The sequence below is a fragment of the Neolamprologus multifasciatus genome, chromosome 20 (genome assembly GCF_963576455.1).
Source record: "Neolamprologus multifasciatus chromosome 20, fNeoMul1.2, whole genome shotgun sequence".
Lineage (NCBI taxonomy): Eukaryota > Metazoa > Chordata > Actinopteri > Cichliformes > Cichlidae > Neolamprologus > Neolamprologus multifasciatus.
Genome location: NC_140458.1, coordinates 21,650,002 through 21,670,693, shown reverse-complemented (window position 1 = coordinate 21,670,693; position 20,692 = coordinate 21,650,002). Strand labels below are relative to the sequence as shown.

The 20,692-nt window shown below is 37.2% G+C and overlaps 2 protein-coding genes across 2 annotated transcripts in view; both read right to left on the bottom strand.

Annotated features, from left to right (window-relative positions):
* LOC146494904 (scavenger receptor cysteine-rich type 1 protein M130-like) overlaps positions 1 to 19,741 on the bottom strand; it is a 49,618-nt gene extending 29,877 nt beyond the window's left edge. The window contains 1 exon segment of the mRNA XM_085145125.1: positions 19,576 to 19,741. Within this exon segment, the coding sequence (XP_085001251.1) occupies positions 19,576 to 19,633 (58 nt within the window). The 5' untranslated portion in view covers positions 19,634 to 19,741.
* On the bottom strand, positions 7,133 to 18,143 carry LOC146494905 (scavenger receptor cysteine-rich type 1 protein M130-like). Its single transcript, XM_085145893.1, has 17 exons — positions 17,819 to 18,143; positions 17,533 to 17,631; positions 16,888 to 17,085; positions 16,636 to 16,790; positions 16,299 to 16,446; positions 15,744 to 16,052; positions 14,246 to 14,551; positions 13,696 to 13,992; positions 12,958 to 13,266; positions 12,096 to 12,386; positions 11,533 to 11,805; positions 10,902 to 11,068; positions 10,376 to 10,484; positions 10,039 to 10,197; positions 9,547 to 9,642; positions 7,685 to 7,837; positions 7,133 to 7,538 (listed from the first exon to the last, which is right to left on the bottom strand). The coding sequence occupies exons 1-17, from the start codon at positions 18,141 to 18,143 to the stop codon at positions 7,354 to 7,356; spliced, it is 3,579 nt and encodes a 1,192-aa protein (XP_085002019.1). The 3' UTR covers positions 7,133 to 7,353.
* Positions 19,742 to 20,692: the final 951 nt, after the last annotated feature.

Genomic DNA, 20,692 nt, shown 5'->3' with positions numbered 1-20,692 from the left:
ACATCAATCTTAAAATCCTAATTCTGTGCTAGAAATACTAAGGAAAAATCACATCACCGAATATTATCACTACTTCATATACAGATTATTTTAGATCTCTCCCACAAAGACCCTGAAAATGTTATTTTTCTCAAATAATTGTTTCATTTTTATGAATAAAAAAAGTTTTTAAAATAAGTGGACTAAGAAAACTAAGCAAAAATGAAAGTGGTTTAGCAGAGGAAACACATAGTGGGGATGTATGCATGGGAAGACAGGTGTATGGACATATACAGACTACTACAAGAAATTTACATCACTCTTTCCTTTAGTTTTCCTGCACTCGCCAAAGTAGTAGTGATGCTCATCACAGCTGACATGACAACCATGACAAACTCAGTTTGAATAGCTTTTGTCTCCGCCACTGTTACACACTAAAAGGACCTGTGAGGGTGAGATATGCAGCAACGAGTGAACTGGTACCTTCAGTTTTGGGGAATGTATGGGATTTCTGTTAGAGGAGAGAAAATATTAATGCAGATTCCAGGATGGTAGAGACATAGCAAAATAATTTTTGATCTTCATGATTGTCTAAATTTCTACCTGAGTCTGAGTGATGGGGAGAGGCAGCAATGGGGAAGAGGTGGTTTGCACAAAGTTACATACAGGGGAGAATGGCAGTATGCGGCGTGAAGGCTGATTGACCTGAAGGCAGAAAGATGATTTAACAAGACCAGTGATGTCACAATCAGCTTGATAGCCTGGGAAAGTGGAATTGATGTAAAGCTTAGATTAGCCACAAACACCTTGGAAACAGAGATGTATTAGAACTTAGCAAGTGGATTTCCAGAGGTTGTAAGGTTGTACAGGTGAAGAGCGGCCAGGCAAGGTATGAACTTGAACGCGGAGTGGGGAAGAAACAAACTGAGTGAGTAGGTGAATAACTATGAGATAAGGAAATATCCATTGGAGCCTAACTGTCACCAGCGCAACTCCCCCCGATCAGAGTACAGAAATCCTGTACTTAAGTAGAATAGAAATCTGTCATAAATAATACTGTGGTAAAAGCTAAAGTACTGAATAATTGCTTTATTTAAGTAAAGGAGAAAAAGTACCAGCACTGCACAGCACAATTTTCTCAAAGTAAGAAAGCAAAGGTAGCAAATGCATTGTAGAGGGTGAATGTGCCTCCAGACATACACAGAAAAATGAATGTTGTCAGTGCTTAAAGCAAATTTGGGCCAGTGGGGAAACACCAAAATCAGCTGTAGCAGCTCAGGATAGGGGAAAGAATCACAATGCACAATCATTTCTATGTGAGGTCTAGACGTTTTCTTTGTATACAGTGTTGTGGAAAATCTTAAATAAAACTACAACCACCAGGTGAGTGTGTTTTTGAAGTGAAGTTTATTAAGAACACTGCAGTGGAGAAAACATTCAAGTCAAACTCCAAAATGGTTTTCTGAGGAAGGACACCGTCCTGAACTCTTTTATACCCCCACAAAGAACACTCCACAGCATGTCATATACCCCTATACTTTCAGTCCAGCTCATTCTTGACCCCCTCCCACTCTTGAACAGGGTGCCTGGATGTCTTCAACTCTACAATAGGCCCTCTGTGATAACATTTATGCATACAGCTAAATGAGAAAGTGATATAATATGTGACCAATACATAGAATAAAGAAATTTCCAGTACAATTGGCTATGATCAGCTGACCTTTACAGCTCTTGCTCTGAGGTTTTCTGCTCTTTGTCGATTTACACAACTGAATTCAACAATATCTAAGAAGATGTTTCACAAGCTGTCTTGGCTGGTTTCCACAAGACTCAGCTGTACATCTGCATATAAAGGATAAAGGTACTCTTTCGAGGATGTCAGTGTTCACATTTTGGACAGAAAAGACATGGTTTGAAATTGTGAACAGCCACCCTTGAACACAGGGGGTGGCTTATGGCACCAACTGTCTGCCACCTACAGTCCAATTTTGAGATCCCTTTCCAGACGCCGATTCACATCTTGTGTAGTTGATCTCATATCACTTTGAATTCCTGTCCAAACCAACTGTTAAGGTTCAATGAAATCTATTTAACCTTGGCATTCAATAAAGACTGGCTTCTTATTTGAGGGTGGGTGTGGTTTGTGTCTCAGCTGCAGAGGAGGAGCGAAGCAGTGGGTTCACGGGTGGTCAGGAGGAGGCTGACCAACGCAGCCAATCCCCATCGTCTAATCATATCTCCCCTATGTGAGCAGGGGGGAGAGGTGCCTGAGATGGAGCTGTGTGTGACTGCTGCGAGTATTACAAATAAAAGTAAAAAGACAGTGAAGCTGCTCCCATAGTGTGACAGACAAAGAGAATCAGTATATTCATGTAAAGTATATTCATATGTGATTAAGTTGATGAAAATCATGTTGAATCATGTACTCACTGTACACTTGTGACTGTGTAGCCACATCAGACACCACCTCCATTGTTAAGTTTGCTGACGACACTGTTGTTGTAGGCCTGATCTCCGACAACATCGAGACGGCCTACCTGGAGGAGATTAGGAAGCTGGAGACCTGGTGCCAGGAGAATAACCTCCTCCTAAACATCAGCAAGACTAAGGAGCTGATTGTGGACTTCACTACAAAGTAGGCGAGGAATTACAAACCCCTCATCATCAGTGGAGAGAGTGGACAGTTTCCGATACCTGGGTGTCCACATCACTCAGGACCTGTCATGGTCCTGTCACATCAACACCCTGGTTAAGAAAGCCCGTCAGCGTCTCTTCTTCCTCAGAAGACTTAGAGACTTCCATCTACCACTGAAGGTGCTCAAGAACTTCTACTGCTGCACCATCGAGAGCGTCCTGACGGCAAACATCTGCACCTGGTTTGGGAACAGCACCAAGCAGGACAGACAAGATCTGCAAAGAGTGGTGCGCTCAGCCGAACGCATCATTCAATCAGAGCTCCCTGACCTGCTGTCCATCTACACCAAGCGGTGCAAGTCCAAAGATTATGATGGACCTCTCCCATCCCAACAATGGACTCTTCTCACTGTTGAGGTCTGGGAAGCGCTTCTGCTCCCTTAAGGCCAAAACAGAGAGAAGGAGAAGGAGCTTCTTCCCCCAGGCTATTCGGGCCCTGAACCAGGCGTAGGACTGGACTCTCACACACATCACATCACCACACGCACCACCACACATTTCCTATAATTTATCATCTTTATAATCTCTTTCTGCTATTTGCACATTTTTTACTGTAAATTCCTAAGTTAATTTGTAAATTTTGTGGTAACCTGTAAATTGTAAATACTGTAAAACTTTTTTTCTGTCATTTAATGGTCAGGCATTGTACAGCTACAAGCATTTCACCCCCATGTCATACTGTGTATGGTTGTGTGTGTGTGACAAATAAAATTTGAATTTGAATTTGAAATTAATATTCATGTGAGTCATGTTGAATTAAAGTACAGCATGGAGCTGAGTGAGAAAAGTAACCAGTGTACTGACATTATTTTAATGAAATAATCTCTGCCCTGGTTAAATTAGGTGAAAAGTCAGAGAGGGAGAGAATGACAGGGTATGGCTGGACATCGTGCGCATTGTTTTACTGCATAATACTGCTAATTGGTGATGCTTAGTTACCTTAATTTCAGTATTGAGAACAGGTACATTTGTCCACTTTAATTTTAACCAGCCAAGAGAGTGATTTGCCTTAAATACATATTGCTGTAAGATGCACTGTCGATGTATTAAAGCTTTCAATCCCTTATGAAGTACATGTAAAGAGATGGAACATTGAAGTGTGAATGCATTTATTTTTCTGCTTATGACTTAAAAGATGAACATATGCAACGTGTAAGGTCACTGAGACTGAAAGCGAGTGATACACATGGATATTGTTACTGTTAATGAAACTTGAATAACAGATGCAGTTTGGAAGGTAAACCGAGTGCACTGTGCCTTTATTGTTCCTGAACTTCACTTGTATTTACATTAATTTCATCTTTGTTATAGTGACACCACTCCTGGGGCCTGTAACAAATACATCAAATATAATACTATCATATATATAATACAAAGCTTAACATGTATGAATGCAGGAATAAACCCTTTCCAAGCTAGCATGAATGTAAAAAGAGTTTGCATAAAGTTAGTGGAATATTAACATGGTGATTAAATGACTAAAATATCTTAGAATAGCTTGTCCCATTTCACACACATTTACATGAGGCCTGATGATAGTTTTTCCACAAAATAACTGTTTATATGCTTTATTTTACTGCTGACATCAGAACAAACAAATCAGAAAAATTATAAAATGCTAAATATGTACTTATCCAGAGATGGTAATGCTAAATTAATGGAGTACTAAATCAGCTAAATATAATCAGCAGGTGGCTAAAAGCAGCGTTTACATGACTCTGACATGAGTTAAGAACTTCGTCTCAGCTCATGTTCTCTGTTCGTGGTGTGCCCCGCCGCTGGTTCCAACACCCCACAACACTGATAAAGATAAGTGGAAGAGGATGGATGTATGTGAAAGAAAACCACATGGCTGCTGTGGAGATGTTGTGTTGCATTTTTGTTGTTTATAGCAGTGATTCCCATAGTGTACTCAGGTGGGTCACAATGGTATTGCAATTGGGCCACAATAGTAACAGAATTTCTGGTTGAAATTACTCACAAGCGTGTACAAAGTGAATTAAATAGGACAATATTACTGATTACCCTGACCTAAATTTACTACTCTTGTATTGAAGTTTCCCAGTGGCAGTTTACAGCCAATAGTCTTTATTGTTGATGTTTTTGAATACAACTTTCAAAATAAATAAGATTGGGTTTTAATTTTGCTGGGCCCCAGAGGTATCAAAAGCACAAACATGCTTTAAGTGGAAGAACAAAGACCTGTGTTAAAAACACTGCAGTAAGTTGCAGTATTGAATCAACTATTTACTTAATTGAAAGTGAGAAAATGCAGGCTTCTATCATATATTTTATGCAAAGGTATCTACACCTTGTGCCATCCTAATATAATAATGAAGAGTTCGTCCTGCACTAAACTACCGTGTTGGAATAACACAAAGCTAGTATGTATTTATTTTACAGGATGTTTCACAATTTGAAAATACATTTAATGTATTTATTAATTTATCAAAACAAATCATATATGGATGCAATATATGAAAACAATGATGATGATACATGTAAGCTTCACATTTGCACTTTATCAAGTGTTGCTTACCTTTGAAACTTTCATCTCTGTCCTTCCTTCTTACATCGTTCTCCATCCCTGTATGAAATTAACTCTATTCCTGCTCCAACTGGAAAATACAGCAGCTGGACCTTTAGCTAGCAGAAACACTGTGTGAAACGACACACAAAAATGTGTGTGTACTGATGTTTGTTGAGCTAATAGAAACATGTTACATTCTCCATCCTCACTCCTTTCCCGTAACACTAGATGCTGAATTACTGTGACTACAGCTTACAGACATGTGCACTCACTCTGGCTCACTTTAACTCCGAGTGTAACACTATAAATTATTCCACTGATACCACCTAAAGTAATGACCCTGTTTTGAAAATATAAGGAGTTGAAAGTACAGATATCTGTGTAAAAATGTAGGGAGTAAAAGTGAAAAGTTGTCAGACAAATAAATACTCAAGCAAAGTATAGATGCCTGAAAATTCTACTCAAGTACAGTAACAGTAACATGTATTGTTTTTTTGTTTGTTTGTTTTTGTTGTTTTTGTACCTACCACAAACTGACAGGTCGTCACATAGTCATCACATGCGACTTTTCCCAGGACAATAATAAAGACACCGCAAGGATTTATTACATATCAGCTAAAAGTCATAAACAGGACAGAAACTAATGGAAGTTATAAACAGTTATAAACAATATAAGCGGTTTGACAACTATTGGAATAGATGATCAGTGCAGATAGCTATAGTAACTGCTAAAATTTAAATGGCTGTTATAGTTTTAAGAATTCAGCTGAAAATTATTAATTATAATAGAGAACATTAAAGTGCATGATCATGAAAATGTATTCAAATTCTTTTGAACCCAAACATTAGTGAAAGAGTCAACAACCTGAAAGAATTGCACGTAATATTTTCAGGTTCAGAGCTTTGGGTGACTCTAAAAGCGACGTCTTATTGATAAAATGGCTTATTGTGCTGTGTATCAAACTATAAATAGCATACATAACATACAGTTTGATACTCAACATCTAAGCCATTTCCAAAATCCCCGAGTGTCTGAGGCATCACTAGATGTACATAAAGGATCAAACCTAAAAATGTAATTCATTTTTGTCAGTAAAGCAGTGTTATTCATCCCTATGAACAGAATGTAATCTCAACTGGGAGTAGGGTAGAGCTTGAGAGTTAGCAGCTAATTGTAGTGCTGGCCAGTTATTTCTGTTAGCAAAGTACATCCGTAATTCACAGTGACTTGAAATCACATGCTAATGTTGACTAGTGCTGAAACAAAATGTACCAGCGAAGCTAAACACAATGAAAGATCACACACGTGTCACTCAGATATTTTCCTGTGAAGTTGAGCATCTTTAACATGAGGACTAAAGGGACCAGTTTCAAAATACCAACAGCACTGGTATTTCAGGTTGGACCATTAACTGATGTGTTAATTGAAACAAAATCACTCAGAAAGACAAAAGATGGCAACCAAAACTTATTGAATTCTTTATGTTTTAAAGAGTATACTATATTTAGAACAGTAGCTTAATATTATGAGGCATACACTTGTTTGTTTCTACAGAGTTTGATGAAAATATCGATATTACACTCACATTTATAGCTGAATATAAATGTAACAAGACAGGTAGCTTAGCTAAGCCTGAAAACAAGAAGCAGGAAGAGGAGGCTAGCTGTCTTCCCGCCTTTAAGAAACTGTAAGCTAAGCACACCTTTTTAATATCTATCTATCTATCAGCTAGCTCATGTGTTGCATCAACGTCATGCATTTAAACAAAGAAAACTGAATGAAAAATGTAATACCACACAGTACAGACATGTTTGATAAAAGCATTACATTCAACTACTATTAAACACAATATCATGGAATGATTTATTTATAACACTAGTATCTGTCTTTTTTTGTTACATTTTACATTTTAAGTTTTTTGCTATACAGGATCAAGGGATGAATTTAAATTCTGTTAAAAATAGGTTCTTGCATTAAATGTCGTTTTCTTCAAGGAATTTCAGTAAATGTATGTTGCATGAATATATTTTAATTATTTTTGTCCTCTTAATTTAATTAGAGAAAAAGAACAGTTAATTTTGTTGTGTTTGTCATGAGCCACTTTGTGAGATTTTTTTTTTTTTAAGTAGTTTCTAAAGCTGAATTTGGCTCACTCATCTTGATCTGGCTCTAGGTAGTCCTCATCCCTCTTCACCAATCCTGGGGCTGCTGTGTTTAAGTCATGTGGTGTTTCAGGGCTGTCGTGGACCTCTGCTGTAGTCTGTGCAGTTTCAGGGATTGTATCAATGTCATCGTAACTCTCCTGTGGATCTTCCACTTCATAGGTCACCCTGTCTGTCACAAAGAAAAATGTTTGGCACAGTTAAACACTGATGAGTCTCATTGATGCCATTTTCAAATTTGAAATTTACTGGTACTGAAATGTGAAAACACTGTGTTCAAACTGGTTCAGAACTTTCTAGTGTTTTGATTATGGACACCTTCATGAACGTTGATGTCTTGGGCAGCAGGAGCAGTAGTGGCTGGAAAGGTCAGGGGTCGAGCCTCATCTGCTTCATCAATATCATCATAAGGTAAAGAGGAAACACTCTGCCCATCATTTTCTGAGACAAATTCAGTCTCAGACCTGAATCCTGAATGAAAAAAAATGTTGGATTAAAAAAATAAACTTCCACATCCCAGATCTGTGCCTGTTTTTTATTTTTTTAAGAAACTGGGAGCTGTCTGAAATAAATCTAAGGCAGGCAAATAGTTTACTATAGAAAAAAAGGAACACTTTAATAAACCGGAAATGTATTACTTTTTCAATTTGTGACAGTGTCAGAAAGGTGATAATTCTATCTTAAGGTTATTATTGATCTGGTAGCAGCAAAGTCTGTCAACTCTATGAAAATAAGTGATGAGCTAGTGATACTGCTAAAGACTCAAAAAGTATACTGTGTGTGCAGTCTTATCTGTTTTACTGAAACATGGTTGAATCAAAGCATGTCAGACTCTAATGTCTGGACAAACAGATAAACACAGTGGTGAGAAAAAGCTTTTTTCAGCTGAGGCAGCTCTCTAAAGTAAAACCTTTTATTTCTTTTTATGACTTGAAGAGAGTTTTACATGCATTTGTGACCACTCGCCTTGATTTTTGTAATGGACTTTATATTGGTATTGATCAGGCTTCACTATCACGCTTGCAAATGGTCCAGAATGCTGCTGCTCGCTTGTTGACAGGGACACGCAAACGTGAGAACATTACCCCTGTTCTTGCCTCTTTACACTGGTTGCCTGTCCATTTTAGAATTCATTTTAAAACTTTTTTTTTTTGCTTTTAAAGTTTTAAATGGCCTGGCTCCTTCTTACCTGTCAGACCTTCTACAACGATACACTCCACAAAGGTCTCTCAGATCAACTGACCAGTCACTCCTTGCTGTCCCCATATCGAGACTGAAACACCGGGGGGACCAAGCTTTTGCTGTTGTGGCCCCCAAATTATGGAATAAATTTCCCCTCCATCTCCCCTCCAATTTTATTCATTGTATATCTTATTGTCTATTTTACTGATGTTTTAATATTTAATATATATATACTGATTTTTACCTTTTTATCTTCTTTTTCATATATAAATATGTATTACATAAAGTATGTATTTATTTTATTGTTATTTATATTTATTTCTTTGTCTGCTTAATGTATGGTTTTTAACTGCTATCTCTGTTTTATTATTGGAACGCACTTTGGTCAACTGTTTTTAAAGTGCTATATAACTAAAGTTGGATTGGATTGGATAATGTGTATATACCTGGTTCCACTCTGATACAACCTGACAGAGAAGCTAAAGCTAGTGGCAAGAGAAAAGGTGGGGGTCTGGATATATATGTGAACAAAAGATGGTGTAATCCTGTCAAAGAGAAGATGTGTTGTCCTGATATTGCTTTTTTGAAAGATAATTTTACTTTTTATATCTGTTTTATGTCTATCTTTTTGAAATTTAGGTGAAATTTAAATTTGTGCACCTTCAACTCGACAGCAGGAAGGATGACGTTGAAGAGGATAAAAAACATATATATGTTTTTATATAAAACATATAAAAACAGGTAAGAATTTAAATTTATATGGGCAGAGCAACTGACGTTCATGATATAGTACAGTTATTTAAAAATAAGTTATGAAGACCGAAAACTGTAGTACTAACATGCAGTAGTTAGTGTAGGTGGTGCAGCTTCTTATATTATCGTGTCCAAATTAAAATAACGATAGTAGTGGTGTAGAGTATATCAAAGGCCATTAAGCTATGGACTTTAAACACTGTTTAAAAAAAAACAGATAAGATAACACTGAATGAATGACTCACTGCCACGACTGAAGTCTTCCATCTCATTGTCTTTGTCCATGACGTCCTCATAATCTCCACTTTCAAACTCCATGTCTTTCCCTGGCAGCATTCTTGCTGAAAGGTTACAGTGTTATAAATTTACTCATACAGCAACAGCTGTCTCACCAATGCACTGCGCTAATGTACCAGTGAAGTAACTGTACAAGGACCACAAGAGCATGAAAAGCACAACACAAGCACAGGCGTGCTTAATTTTCCCTGTTCTGTATTTACATTTGGTCGAGTTTGGTGGAGCTGATGTGCTCCTTGTTCAATCAGCAGCAGTGACGGCATTATTTGAAGTCAGAATTCAGAGAGACTGCCCTCTAAAAGTTTCCAACACCTTTTTCCTTTAAGCATGAAAGATCTGGATTCATCTCATGTTCAGTCAGGATTTTTATGCCTTTTAAGGTAATTCATTAGAGCAAAAACAAAAAACATGTGTGTAAGTCATGTAATAAATACACTCACCTAAAGCTCTGGACTCCCTGACTCTCCTGAAATACATTCGTATAAATGAAGAAATCAAGATCACTACAACAAGAAGAAATATCACACCCACGATAACAGGTCCTGTGGGTATAGGCGGACGTGGTGGCGGTGGTGGTGCGGTAGTCACTTTTTTATAGTCTGAAATCAAACAAAACCAGGTTATTATGTTTTTTTCCGGATTCAGTTACAGTGAGTTTGAATTCCACTTTATCTGTATCACGTTGATCAAAGTAAGTCAGCTCAGATTTTGAGAATACAAAAAGTGTCTTTCTGTCAAAAACAACTAATTGATTGATGGATTCATGGTTTCTCTTACCGCGACAATATATTTCAGCTTGATAAGTGCTTTTACAGGAACATTGTTTGACAGAGCGCTTGATGTCCATGGTAACATCAGTGAACTCCAGTGTTGTTGTCAAGTTGACCTTGAATCAAATTTAAACTTTTTCACATTTAGTGATACAGAAAGAATAAAAAACACTGAAATTTTCTCTGGCAGTAAAAACAGGCCTGACTGAAGCAACACACAGCAAAAGAAGTCACTAGAAGTCCAGACCAAAAGTATTGGGACATTCAATTTCTTTTATATTTCTGCAAACTTTGTGTCAGCAAAGTGTCCAGAAAGTTTTTAACTTCAAACATTTGGTCAATTTGTATTTATTGAGATACACGTCTCATGCATTTCTTTCCATTTTATAAACCTAAATATTTTAAATATAAGATTCCAGTCTTCATTATTAGATTAAGCTGAGACACAGAGCCAGGAAACTGTCCATAATTTTGATTTGTAGAATATGAGACAAATCAGTGACCGATTCAAGACGTAAAATGTAAAGATTTACCTGTTTGTCTTCCTTAGAGGTGCTAGGGGTCTCTTTATCAATCTCTTCACAGAGCTTTGTATCTAACACTTGGGAATGATTAAATGGACATACTCTTTCCCACTTATCTCGATAATTGACTTCTAGGACACCTCCATATTTTTCACTCGCGCGGAACTTTACACTTTCTGTAAAAGCAAAGAAACTGTGTTTAAAGAAGGAAACAAGCTCATCCACTTCTGTCTGGCAAATATGATGTTAGAGATGGTCACCTTAGCTTTAGCAAAATCACTAGGAGCAAAGCAAGCACCTGTCATCACTCTACATTTATTAAAGTTGGAGTGTAAAACGTGTTCAACATATTTATTTTTAGAAATTTTCAACAAATAACTCAGATTTCTGGACAGAACCTGCCAAACTATGAGTGTCATGGTTTGCAATGCAAATTATTTGTGGCTTCACTATCTTATAAGGAGCGTAACAATGTCATTTTTATTTTAAAGAAATAATCTTCTGTTTTATAAAATAAATACCTAAAAATTACCCCAAGATAATGAATTAAAATACTACCAAAATTAACAGAGGACATGCATGTATGTACTGTATATAGGGATGAGTTTATGGAAAGAGAGGTGTATGGACTCACACTTACCACTACAAGTAATGAACACCACATTTGTGCCACACTGTCCTTTAGTCCTCCTGCACTGGCCAATGATGGAATGGTACTTTTCACAGCTGACATGGTAAAAGTTACCTGAACCCTTTGATGGAGCTTTGGATTCATTGAAGACAGCATTGCCACAAAGCTTTTCTTGGCAAACTTTGTGTGCATAGGATAGATCCCAGTTACTAGCACACACTGGAACGCCATCTATCCTCACTTCCCCACGACAGCCCTGTGAAAGGCTGACATTGGGCTCCTCTGGGAAGGAAAGCAATAAACACTGCAGTCAAGTATTGATAAAGACATAAAGCACTGAGGTAGAAATGATCAGTTAATCGTCTCTGCACTGCAAAGTCAAAATATGAAGCACAAGTCCATAATCAAATAGTTCATTTAACACTTTTAGCTTTGGTTTGTTACTTTATCCAGTGTATCTGGAATAATTCTCTTTCACACTCCTTGTGTCTTGTTTCACTCTTCAGTGTTTCCAGTGCAAATGTAAAAAGTCTGTGATAATTTAAGATCAGTCCTGCTGATATAAATCTTACTTTTGCATTCAATAAAGACTGGCTCCTTCCTTGAGGTTGTGGTTTTATTTTCACATTCCCAAATGCTTCCTGGATTTTCACCACAGCTGAAGCTTTTGTTCCAAAAAGAATCTATTTCAGTTGTTTGGCTTTCATTTGTTGATTGGTATCCACCACAGTCCATATCCTGGCAAAGCTTTCCCTTCTCAGTTTCATTGAAGTTTTCTGTGGAAACAGCACTGAGTCCCTGTCTCCAGTGAACCAACACTGTTCCACTACAGGCCTTTTTGTCAGGTACCATTGTCCTCCATTCTGAGACAGACAAGAGAAATAAAAAGTTCACACAACATGATGTAACCAACAGGATCTGAATGATATAACACACTCTGCACACAGAAATGACATTATGATCCTTCATCAAGTTAAAGTTTTTAAAGTTTAGCTACTCTTCTGACTGCTGTGTAAATAAAATGATTTTATAGAGTGATAACAAAGAGATGACAACTGATGACAGCGATATTTTTATAACCATCAGACTGCACAGGCTAGCTGTTTCCAGCTGATTCCAGACATTAAGTGAGTCAGACTGTGTGGCAGAGCCATACTGGTGACATGGACAACAAGCAGAAAAGAAAAGAGTAAAACTGAGTAGAACAAATATGATTAATGGTGGTGAAGATGTTAACATTCTAACCTTTATTTCACTAAAAGTAACTTTTGAAGTTTGAACGCAGCATTATTTTTATCTCAACATTTTTCTGAAATACAAACTAGTCTCAGTTTGTTTCAATTTCAATTCAGTTTCAAAGCCTTTATTTTAAAATTAGGCTGAAGGAGCAAAGATTAATTAAGAAACTGCTGACACAAAGATCATTATACACACCAGAGCATCGGAGGCCACTGTGTTTGCAGGCAGCTGTAGAAGCAGTAATACTGCTGCATGCAGATAATGGACTGTTAGCATTTGCAGCGCAGTTTAGATTTGAAATGGCTAATTTATCTGCTGGTGCAGGTCCAAAGTAGGGAAGAGTCTCGACAGCATCACCACATTTAAGCTCCTGACAGATGGTGTTTCGATTGTTAGTGTCTTTGAGAGCATCCTCGCACACAGGGATCCACTTCCCCTCATACTCCACCTCTACGTTTCCAAAGCATTTGTAACTGGGAATGCTGAATCTGGGCTTGACACTACCTGAAAGAAAGAAATTATGAAAATCATATTTTATTTTATTATTTATTTTATTTATTAATATTTTATTTTTAATTAGAATTTTAAGCAACAAGAACCATCATCATCTTAGTGAAAAGAATTTCAGTCTGATAGCTTCAGAAAGATTTATATTTCCTTCTTTAACATAAATGAGCTTAATTATAAAAAACAGTATTTACAAAGATATTTTTAAAACATTTGAAGGAACATTTAAAAACAGACTTATGTCTTTTTGTTTGTTTTTTAAATTCTGTAATCCACTAACTTAGTGACTGAAGAATCAACAAACCAATAAAACTGGCACTTTTTTCCAAAGGGTCCAAATCAGTTGAAAATGAAACGTTTTGAAAAAGCAAAGTTATGACATTTATTATATTTTTGCAATATAAAATTACTTTTAAAAACAATTACCTGAGCAAACAACATAGGCTGGTTTTTGTGTACAGGACGTATCATTGTCCTGGTTTTTGACAAAGATGCTCTGTGTCAGGTCAGTAGTCTGATTTGTCGTGTGTAAACTCTTAAAGAGGATATCACCATCTTTGGGACTGTTGTGGGCTTTTATGGGCGTCCCACAGTTAAGCTTTTCACACAGCTTCACAGACTTGTCTTCTGTCCAGGTGTCTGCACACATATCTCCTTCCTTCTTTTCTACATGAATCCTGACTTTTCCCCAGCAGCTGTTCGTCAACCTCATTCCAATATTTCCTGTTGTGACATGAAAAAGCAAAAGTTAAGAGGAAACTAGTATCAGTGGATATGTCATATCATCTTGGACCAAGCTGGGTTTCAGAAAAAATAGAAAATAGTAGAAATTTGATTGAGAGAAAACGAGGAATTGAATGTACATCGATGGACATTAAAAGGGTCTGTTATAAGTAAATTGACTCTTCTGTGACACAATAAATCGATTCCACAATGACCTTATTCTTAGTTTTATACTTTAACTCATTCACATTACCTGAACATTTCACATAAGCAGTAGAATTATGGTGGTCAGGATGCAGAGGTGTAGTTTGGTTACACTCAAAAAGAGACTTTTCTCTGGATGAGCAGCTAAAAGAGTTTTTGCAAACTTTATTAATCATATCAGCCCTAGAATTGAAAGAAAAGTTGGCAGCGTTCCCACAATGCATCTGCTGACACACTGTGTCTGCAGACTCCTGGTTCCATGTCTCTTTAGACCCAGAGAGCCAGTAGATTTCTCTGCCCCTCTCTATCCCCACGTGACCAGAACAGGTTCCACTCAAAAACACCACCTTGTGACCTGATGGACACAAAGAGAGAAACATGATATGTAGTAAGTGGCTGTGCAGGTTGTCTACCTGTTGAAAGGACATTCGTTCATGCGTGAAAGTTAGACAAAGCCCTTAGACACAGGATTAAAGCACTGCATGAATGTGTGCTTGTGACTGGGTGAATTGGGCTTGTAGTAAAAAGTGCTTTGACTATAAAATGCTGAATGTCTTTGCTGATAGCTGAGCAGAACAATGATTCTCTACTACTTTCAGCAAAACACACTCTGGGTGCTCTAAAGGAGTAGAAAAGCATTATATATATGTATGAGCACCAGCTAGATTTGTTTGCAGCGTAGGTGCTGCATTCTGGACCAGCTAAACACGAGCTAAAGAGGACCGAGAGGTGCATGTGACAAGTGAGTCACAGTACTCAAGACGGCAGAAAATCAAAGCGTGCAATAAGTTCCACAATGCTAAGTGTCAGTAAGGGTCTGAAATTTGTGATGTTTCCTAATTAAATGAGAAAAATAGACTGGGTGAGCATTGAGATGTGAGATTCAAATTTCAAATCAGTACCAAAAATGATACGAAGGCTCTTAAATGATGATTCAGTTTTACTGTAACAACTGACAACCTCAGATTTTTTAGAATTAAGATGAAGGAAATTTAAAGACATTAAAAGCAATGAAGCAGGCTTGTTATTTATTCCTGTTGTCTTACTATTTATATTTTATTTCTGCACACTTGGCGAGGAGCCCCCACAATTTTGTGGTAAATTCACAATGACAATAAAAGACTATTCTATTCTATTGGCCAAGGTGTGAGAGGCTGGTAAACACTCCACTATTGGGCAAACATTGTTTTGTCTGTAATTAGTCTGCTAATCTACCGACAAAGACATTTGGCACCCAAAAAAGCCTAATGACTTTTTCACAAAAGAGAAATTGTTTATTTGGGTTTCTAGTTGGATTTTCACAGGTAAGTGTATTTAGACCTTGGACTGGATGATTTACTAAATAGAAGCATGTAACTAAGCAGAGGGGAAAAAACACATTTTTCTTCTGACTGATATCAGTGAATGAAAATGTCTTTTTCCTGGTTCTAGCATTTTATTATATTTTAGTATGTTTACTTTGGGAAAGCACCATCATTTGCTACACATGTGTAATTACTTATAACAGTTACACACAGCAACAAGGTCAAAGGGCACATGACACTCACCCTCACAGGTGATTCCAGCTGCTTCCGCTTCCTGATCCGAAAATTGGTTGTTTGATTTTTCTGTTAAACACTCAGATATCTTTGATATATTCTTATCTGTCGGACACGTTATTGACAGGAAGCTACCAGGACCCTGACTGAATTTTTCAGTTTGGCCTTTTTCCTCACATTGCAGTTGTTTACAGGCAGCTGCTGATTGAGCCTCTGTCCATCCTTTTGCAGGAACTTTCTTCCACTGGCCCTCATGCTTTATCTCCAATCTTCCAGCACATCTTCCAGGACCATCTGCCAGTTTCACCTCCACACTGTCTGTACCATGACAATAAGAGATTTATCAGCCACGAAGCACAAAAAGAATAAATACATTAAATTAAACTCTTACTGAACACATTTTGGAAAAATTTAATCAGAATTTAACAATGTCACAATTTCGTTGAATGAAGTTACAGATTTTCTCTCCCGACAGAGAATTTATTGCAGGAATTAAAATCCCATTATAATAGCAGACAAAGGCCATCAGCAGCCACTCTGTACATTTCCACTGCTGTATCTCACCTGAACACACCACATAAGGTTGGTTTGAACACTGGATATTGTCACCATGCTGAGCCTGACAGTGCCACAGTGAGGACTCGCTGCCATTGCAGCTCACATGGTCCATTATCCCTCTTGAATTTCGACGTTCGACTTTAGTATAAATCAGCTAGAACAAAGCATTTATGAGTTTATGTTATTTCATTGATAATCATTATTAATTAAGTATTGATGGTGCACGTTAGTACACTTATCACAATAAAGTCAATAGCACTGCTGCATGGACATTTTCTGATACACTCAGTATCCATGTATCAGAACAACAGGTAACTTATGGTGACAAAACTTGAAAACTCACTTCCCCACATCCAAGCTCCTTGCAGACCAATTTAGCTTCCTTTTTAGTCCAGGAGGAGGCACACACAGGATTAACTGAACCATTCACTTTAATATTAACTGTACCATAGCACTTGCTGTCTTTACCAGAGAGCTTCAGAACTACTTTAACTTCATCTGAGAGAGAGAGAGAGAGAGAGAGAGAGAGCAGTTTTACAGTGTGAAGTGTTTGCTTGGAAGTTGTTTGTGTTGGAATATAGATGTGTTGAATTACCTGTGCATGTCACATTAAGGTTTTCGTTTGGGCTGTTGTTTGGGCTGAGAGAGTTACCACAGTGCATTTGCTGGCACACATCAAAATCAAAGGTCTTGTTTTGAACAGGTATCCAGTTGTTATTTTCTTCTTTTTCCAGCTGCCCAGAACACACATTTGACTGGTTTCCTTTGAGCTGCAGTCTCGTATAACCTGTTCATAAAAACACTTTCACCATATGTGTGTGTGTGTGTGTGTGTGTGTGTGTGTGTGTGTGTTACCTTCACATATGACAGACAAAGTTTTGCATGATACTGAATCATCATTGCCATTCGCACACTGCCACGGATGATCTGGGTCTGCTTCTTTAAAAGCCGAACAATCAAGCTTCATCTTTGATGCTTTTTTGAATCTTTCCCTATCCCCCCTCTCTGAGGGAGGAATTTCTCTGAGTCCACCACACCCCAGACGTTCACACAGAAGCCTGGCTTCTTTTTCACCTTTTTAAGAGAGGAATAATTTATTGTTTGTTCATCAAAAACATCGCAAAACATAAAACAAATGATAGAACTTATTACAAATCAAATTGAGAGAGAGCAATGTTGACAATATTTAAACAGCTTTGCCCTTTGACACATATAAAATTAACAAAAAGAGAAGACATACCAATGTTGTTGTTACAAAAGTAACCCTGAGTTATGCCATCAACAGAGTACTGGACAGCTCCAGCACATTTGGGTCCATCCAGGCTTAATATGATATTACCTTGAAGAGCACACTCAATTATCAGCCAAATATAAACACAGGTAAAAATAAAAAAAAAAACCCAAAACAAACAAAGAAACACCACAATTGATTTCCCTTAACAACTTTTAGCTAAGAGTCATTGTCACTGAGCTCACCAAAAATAAATAAATAAATAAAAAAACAGAGAAAAATTTGAAAAACTTACTTGAACACTTAAGTTTTTTCACTGTGACCCTTGAGTAATCGCTGTAGTTCCAACCAGGATGTTTACATTCCCACAGAGCGCTCTCGTGTCCTTCACACTTCAGTTCATTGAGCCAGATCGGTCTGTCTTCAGAAGGCTTAAGAGTATCTGAGCTCTCCACAGGTTCCCCACAGTGAGTGCTCTTACAAACCACTTTTTCAGTGTTCTTGCTCCAGAGTGTATCCCCAACAAAGCCCCATTTGTTGTTATGGTAGACTTCAAGGTAGCCTTTACATGGGTAGCCTCCTTTGTTTTTTAGAATCAGTTTGTCCTCAGCTAGGAACATACAAGGTTTATACAGCAAATTATTATTATTGTTATTATGATTTGTTTCATGGCTGACTTACTTTTGGGAACTGCAAAGTAAATATTTAAAGTTGTAAATGTAAAATTTATTTTGTTTATCTGTTTTTTATTTGAATATCGGTAAAACCTTTTTTTTTTTACAAATCTTTTTAATCCCTTCATGTCTTTCTTTAGGATAATATCATCATTCCTCAGCAGATTTATACAAAAACAACAATGAAAAACCACAGTGGTTTATATTTTTTTAACATATGGGGTGTCTATTGTAAATGGCATAGATTAAGAGGAAGGGTATTGTACACCCATGACAGGTTACCAGTCTGTCACAGGGGTAACACATGGAGACAGAACACCACTGATGCTCACACTCACCATCATCATTAAGAATTACCAATTAAACTAACCCCTTAGTACCCATGCAGATACGAGGAGAACAGGCAAACTATACACAGGAAGGCCCCAGGCTGGATTTGAATCACTTTCTCACTGTGAAGTGACAGTACTAACCACTGGACCACCGTGATTTCCAGCGAGGGCTAAATTTGCTAATGGGCCAAAATAGCATGCGAGTACAATTCGGAGGTATGCTGATGGGTGTGGTTAGTTTTATGGATAATTTACAAATATTGCACTGTTTTAAACACAGGTGCAGACCGTTCATTTCAGTATCAAGGACAAAATCAGCCTGTGTTCTTAATTTCAATATTGTCCTGACTATATTTTGCACTTGCATCTGCAGAATCAGTCACAAAAATCTCGGACTTCCCTCCTCTGACACGCGCCTCTTGTCACTGAGCTCTTTGTAAATACTGTACTTTTCTTGACTTTTTTTGACAGAAAAACCCAGTTTGCGCTTGAAAAGTCTTGATTTAAAACAAAATCACAACAGAAATCTGGATATATACTTGAATTGAACTGTTACATTTCTTCCACACCTTGACTTTAAAAAAAAGCTGCTATTTAAATAAAACAATTTTACATATAGTTTTTAAATAAAATGAGAGAAGAAGAGTCATAGGTGCCTGGTGTGATTGTGAGTGCAAATGGTTCTCTGTCTCTATATGTTTGCCTTGTGACAGACTGGCGGCAACCTGCACAGGGGGTACCCTGCCTCTCGCCCTAAAACTGCTGGGATAGGCTCCAGCTCCCCCTGCGACCCTGACCCGAGAGAATGGATGGATTTTAAAATATAAATAATATTTCATTTCATTACAAGGATTTCTTCCTAAGTTGAATTTTATACAAAAGTACTGCATTGATTGTTTTGGGGGGTTTTTTGGTTCAAATTCAGGATCACATCTGGACTCAGTTCTAACGCATTCACACACACGCTCATATAGAGAAATTCAAATTAATACCAACAATTAATAATATTACTACAGTTCAGAATTAAATAAAGTGAATTAACTTGCCTTGTGAGATCACCAGCTCAATGTGAGCAAGGCGGAGAAGCAGGAGGAGGAACCACATCGTCACCAAAGCTCATGACTTGAGAGTGAGACAGACAAATGATGCGCTCGGCTTTATATTGCCATGGCTTCGCCCACCAAAAATGGAAATGAGCAGCATACGCGCCAAAGCTAGACTCACAAATATTAACTTAGATTGAAAGAAAACTAACACACAAGTGTCCTTACTTCATATACAGCACCTTTTTATGCTTTTCTCTTCATTAAACTAAAATTCCCCTTGATGCTGTGACACGGGCACACAACATACTGTATTAGAATGTACAATTGATCAACTGCTGATAAATTATAAATTTTAAGTTTAATAACTGATACACATGGCTGTTTTGATGTTTTTTAATTTGCTATTATTATTTTCATTTGATATATTTCAATAAACTGATCTAGAAATGACTTTTTGACTCAGCACTCTCTATGACATAAATTTGACACCATTAAATGATATCTGCTTCAACAGAGTCATAATATTGCTTCATGCAAACAAACTTAACATAGTTTACCAAGTTCTTTAATACTGATAAATTCAGTTAATCCATAACCAGAGAAAAAAAGATGTGTTGTTAACAAAGTCTAATGTTATAAATGCAGTTAATTTTTCTTGTGTTGCTTATGATGAATACCTTTATGCAAACGAGCACAGACAGATTACCATGTTCTTTAATACTAATACATTTACATCACAAAATCAAAATAAGGATAAGTAACAAACATAAACACAATTTTTTAATTTAAAAAAATCATCATGAACATTTTTAGCAACATTGTAATAATAGTAACACCAAAAATATCCCACATAGTTTTCTACAACTAACAGATAAAATAAGTTTTTGTCTTTGATTGTTTTCAATGATTCAACAGCAGCATGTATTTGCTGTGTATGAATGAGTAATAGGGCCAGGAGTATTAAACCCTCTACAAATACCTTGTGTAGACGAGTCAGTAAAATTGGTTTTAGTTAGTTTAGTACCTTTTCAGTACAGAAACACAGTGGGACGATAAGTATTAATCACACTGAAAATATGGTGCAGAAAGCTGCATCTGGTCAGAAGGAAAAACACAC

Excerpts from the sequence above, each read along its gene's own strand:
- LOC146494905 (XM_085145893.1), bottom strand. The coding sequence starts at position 18,143 with ATGTTCCTAGCTGAGGACAAACTGATTCTAAAAAACAAAGGAGGCTAC. Across the intron at positions 11,806-12,095 it reads AGTCTTTATTGAATGCAAAA|AGGAGCCCAATGTCAGCCTT; the intron begins GTAAGATTTATA and ends TTTCCTTCCCAG. Across the intron at positions 7,838-9,546 it reads GGAAGACTTCAGTCGTGGCA|GATTCAGGTCTGAGACTGAA; the intron begins GTGAGTCATTCA and ends TTTTTCATTCAG.